General features: G+C 27.5%; 1 protein-coding gene across 1 annotated transcript; it reads left to right on the top strand.

Moving 5' to 3' along the window:
* The first annotated feature begins 2,924 nt into the window (after positions 1-2,924).
* ND-B14.5B (NADH dehydrogenase (ubiquinone) B14.5 B subunit) lies at positions 2,925-3,606 on the top strand. Its single transcript, XM_065500875.1, has 3 exons — positions 2,925-3,156; positions 3,232-3,375; positions 3,439-3,606. Exons 1-3 carry the CDS (start codon positions 2,997-2,999, stop codon positions 3,486-3,488), a joined length of 354 nt encoding a protein of 117 aa, XP_065356947.1. The 5' UTR covers positions 2,925-2,996; the 3' UTR covers positions 3,489-3,606.
* Positions 3,607-4,358: the final 752 nt, after the last annotated feature.

Genomic DNA, 4,358 nt, shown 5'->3' with positions numbered 1-4,358 from the left:
CGGTTTTTAGTTAAAATAAGTATTGATTACTTTTGGAATGTAATGTGTATGAATGTGTAATACTTTAAGAAAAATCAAAGAAACGCTTTCATCTTCAACTTCTGAAGTTTTCTTTGCATGTGTTATATTTTCACCTTTCGTTCATTTTTCAATAATCTTTTTTCGTAATTTTTTTATTTTTAATCTATTTATAAATCTACAAACATGTTATAAAAGCAACAGTATTTTGCTTTTCTCATCAAAACACATTTTATACCTGTCGACAACGACTTACATAATAGGAGTGATTACGTTAGTCGCACTAAATGGTTTCGTCTGTGTTGTTTTCGGAGTCCAAACTAAAACTTTTCATACATTTCATTAATAAAAATGTAAAATAAAAGTTATTCAAAGCCATGTTTTTGGACCTTTGCTGAAATTCAATCTAAAGTTAAAATTAGTTGGGTGAGCAAACACTATTAATTTAACACGTATTCAGGTATGTGATGGAAAATGAAAATCGATTTCGAAAACCAAATAATTTCAAAAACGAAAAAGTTTGTGATGATATTTGTTTTGTAAACTGTTAAAAATTTAATTTTGATGCCTTTGAATTAATTTGTATTAAATTTATTGCCTAAATTCTGTTCAATTATTTACCTTGATTTAGCTAGAAAAGAATTAGCCTTAGGTTATAAAATGAATCTCAAATGAAATCGATCAAAATTCATCACACATTTCCAAAAGATTCGTTTTGAATTCGTTCGATTCGCATCATATACCTGTATTCAGCAATATGTAGTATTTTAATCAATTCATTGGATACGTACTATAAATGAATACAGTAGTATAATGCTTAGTGAGTTCATAACTGACTAAAGTGATAAAATACGAAATTCCGAGCAAATAAAAAGACTTGCAAAATAAATAGTAAATACATGAGTTCCACTGATAATGAACAGGTTCTTTTTAGGTGTAATATGCATGAATTTAACATTAGCGTGTTAATGTATTTAGCTATTCTGCTCGTCATTAAAAATATTGCTTAAAATCAATGAAAGTTAAGTGATTAGACTTAATTTGTTTCCTTTTCAATGGAGAATGCTTCTGATCATAAGTTTTACTGGGGAGTAATGATCCCCTTGTATTTATAATATTTTACAATTTTCATTCAATTTTCCACTTTGTGGAAAAAGTATCATTGCTACATTTTACAAAAGCATTAAATAAATGAATGATTGTGAATTTTATAAAAATCTTTTAAACAATTATTATTAGAAAAAGCAGTTTTTTATTTATTACATCAAATATTATCAGTGAAACGAGCAACAATTATGATCATCCTTCAATTTTTAAAATAATTTTTATTTAATTTTGAAAAATAATTTATTTAAAGTTATGTATACACATTTCACTACATATTACAAAGAAATTGTAAATGGTTTTTAATTATAAATGTAATTGATTTTTGAAACGAACATTTTAATTTGATTATTTTTGTCATAATGATTTTTGTTTGATAAATTATTGTTTTCCCCCTAAACTTTTATATTGTTAAAATAAAAACATTTTTATTTTCTAAACAAAAACCATACATATAATTTTAGACAAAAATTATTTTTATTTTGCAAAAATAAATTAAAATAAGTTGCTTAAAAGATACGCGAAATGTTTTTTAAAAAAATAAATGTTTTATTAGTAAAAATTTGTTCGGCTAAATGATTAACTAATACAAGTTATAGAACATTTATTTTTTTTTAATATATATTTATAGAGAAATGTCTATCACCAAAAAAAGCCTTACATTTATTTACAACGTAAAACTCTGTTAACTATTTGAAAGATTTGCCTTAACAAAATATATATACATCAAATAAGAATATAACTTTAAGAAACATTAATGAGTTTGATATAAAATAAAACCTGCTAGATCGAGGTTGTCTTATACATTTTGTAAATTTTGACAAACTCTTAGGTTTTATACAGATTGTAGTCTAATACAAATATTCCAAAAAAAATTAGAACCCAGTTCTGTAAAGCGAAAACGAGTGAAAGTGAGATTAAAGGATACTTTTTAATGTTACAATCTTTTAAAATATTAAATTTTTTTATTAATTATTTCACTTTTGACAAGACTTGAAATATTTTCTGGGTTTTCACATTTATCTGCTTTCGTTTTCCACAACTGGGCCGATGATAATGAATATTTCATAGTTCGATTTATACTAAAATACAAAACCATCAATAAGTGTCTTGTTAAATACAATTAATTATACATGCTTTTTTATGCTTCTTTTTTATTAAATACAAATCAATTTTATAAATTTAAAAATTTATTTAGAAAAAATAAAAAAATTAAACAAAATAACAACAAGATATTTATCGAAAATGGAAAAGGTGAGTTTTTTTGTTTAGAATCTGTGTTTTTCAACGAATTTCATCTACCAATGCGCCAAAGTGTGGTATCTCGGGTATATGTAAAATTAAAAATGATACCAAATTTTTGATCTCGATCCGATTTGAAAGATATATACATATGTATGTAGAATCTACAAGAAAAGAGAGAGAGACCTACAAAAAACATTGCTATTTTTGAAAGTTGTTTGTGTGATTCACAATTTTCTATTGAATTTTGATTACATATTTGTATATGTATATATATAACTGTAAAATTTCATTAAAATCGATTCATTAACAAAACTTTTATTGAATTCTAAAAATTTAAATTTTGCAAAAAAGTCATGATTAATTTTATTTAAATAGGATTATCCGTTTAGAAGTTACAGATTTATTTCCACTATTTTTTCATTTTCCCCACTGTGCTATGCTGGTATTACACTGCGTTATCCACAGTAATTGTCATATTTGGATAATGCGGTGCAACGGTATTATCGACAAATACTAGTCTTGTCAAATTGTTAAACAGCTGTTTGTCATTATTTTTTGTGTGTGTTTTCGTGCATTGCGTTTTGGCAGTGTGTTTGGAATTTTGTGCAAATTGAAGATTTTTTAACAAAATGCCATCTCCCGTTAATGATCCCTTGGTTTTGTTGACCAACAAAGGTGAACGCCAACCAAATTTCTTGTCGACCATCTATAATCCGCTAGCATGCGCTGCCGCCGGCTGTGGTGTAGCCATGATGTTGAATTGGGGCTTCCGTAGACCAGTGATGTCCGGTAAGTTTCAAGTGACGTAACAATAAAAAAATATTTTTATAAGTATTATTACTTATTATTGAAATTGTGTAAAAGGTATTCAAAAGCATGTCGCTTTAACTGCTGTTGGTGGATTTGTGGGCACCTACATTGATAAGAAACGTAATGAAGCTTTAGCCACCCGTGATGCCGTTCTCAGACATTATGTACAATTGCATCCAGAAGATTTCCCAGTAGTGGGTGAGTAATTTAAAAGAAACAAATCTTCCAAGAACATTTTACTTATTTATCTATTTGTTGCAGAACGTAAGAAGTATGCTGACGTTTTAGAAAAGTGGGTACCAATCCGTTAATTGCTAACTTTGAAAATTTATACTGCTTTGGATGCGGTCGACTATTATTTCTTTTATCGATAAGTTAAATTAATGAAGAATATTATAGAAAAATATATAAAGTCTTGAAATTAAACAAGGAGTGTTACTAAAATCTTTTTTAAAGCCTACCTGTTCCTTGTTATTCCATACAAAAGTTGTAAAGTTTTCAGTTTTATCACTTTAAAACCGACTATGTATATAAGTTGAATGGATTCCGTCATGCAAAGGGGTTGCTGCAGAGCAAAGATAATAATCATTCACTAAAATTAAGATAATTAAATTATTTCAGAACTTAGTAGTAGGATAACGATGACAAAATCATTAAAAGGAAATAGATTCTGATCGAAATCGTTTTTATAAGGCCGATCAAAAACTCAATATTCATCATAATCCGACACAAATCGAAACGTATACCGACCATATTTGTATAACGCATAATGCGATCCCGCTTTTCGATATACCCCGAAAGTAAAAACACTTCCGCTAAGATAATGGTCGGCTACTCCGGAAAATATTTTTTTGACACCGATTTTTGATAATCTATGGATTATCAAAAATTCAGTAACATTTTTACCAGCGATTTTTAAATCACGGTGATTAAATCACAGGTATGGAAATATCGCTCATCTCTAACTACTAGTCATCCTATGGAAAATGATGACATTAAAATAGTTGCATTTTTAAAGCCCTTTAACATGTCTGTTTTTAGTCCTTAGTTCATTTACGCATGTCACTAAAAAGTACCGTTATGTTTTTTCTCTTACACTTGTTGTTGTTGGTAAATATTATGTTTTTAAAAATGTCTGTACTAAAGCAGTCGTGGTTTTTTTCTTGTTTAGTTGAGTTACG

Source organism: Calliphora vicina, chromosome 2, assembly GCF_958450345.1.
Source record: "Calliphora vicina chromosome 2, idCalVici1.1, whole genome shotgun sequence".
Taxonomy (NCBI): Eukaryota; Metazoa; Arthropoda; class Insecta; order Diptera; family Calliphoridae; genus Calliphora; species Calliphora vicina.
This window is presented reverse-complemented; position numbering and strand designations above follow the sequence as displayed.

What these genes read in the sequence shown, in the direction of transcription:
- ND-B14.5B (XM_065500875.1), top strand. Translation starts at nt 2,997, where the DNA reads ATGCCATCTCCCGTTAATGATCCCTTGGTTTTGTTGACCAACAAAGGT. An exon ending in CCGTAGACCAGTGATGTCCG is followed by an intron (nt 3,157 to 3,231) that starts GTAAGTTTCAAG and finishes ATTGTGTAAAAG; the next exon opens with GTATTCAAAAGCATGTCGCT. An exon ending in AGAAGATTTCCCAGTAGTGG is followed by an intron (nt 3,376 to 3,438) that starts GTGAGTAATTTA and finishes TATTTGTTGCAG; the next exon opens with AACGTAAGAAGTATGCTGAC.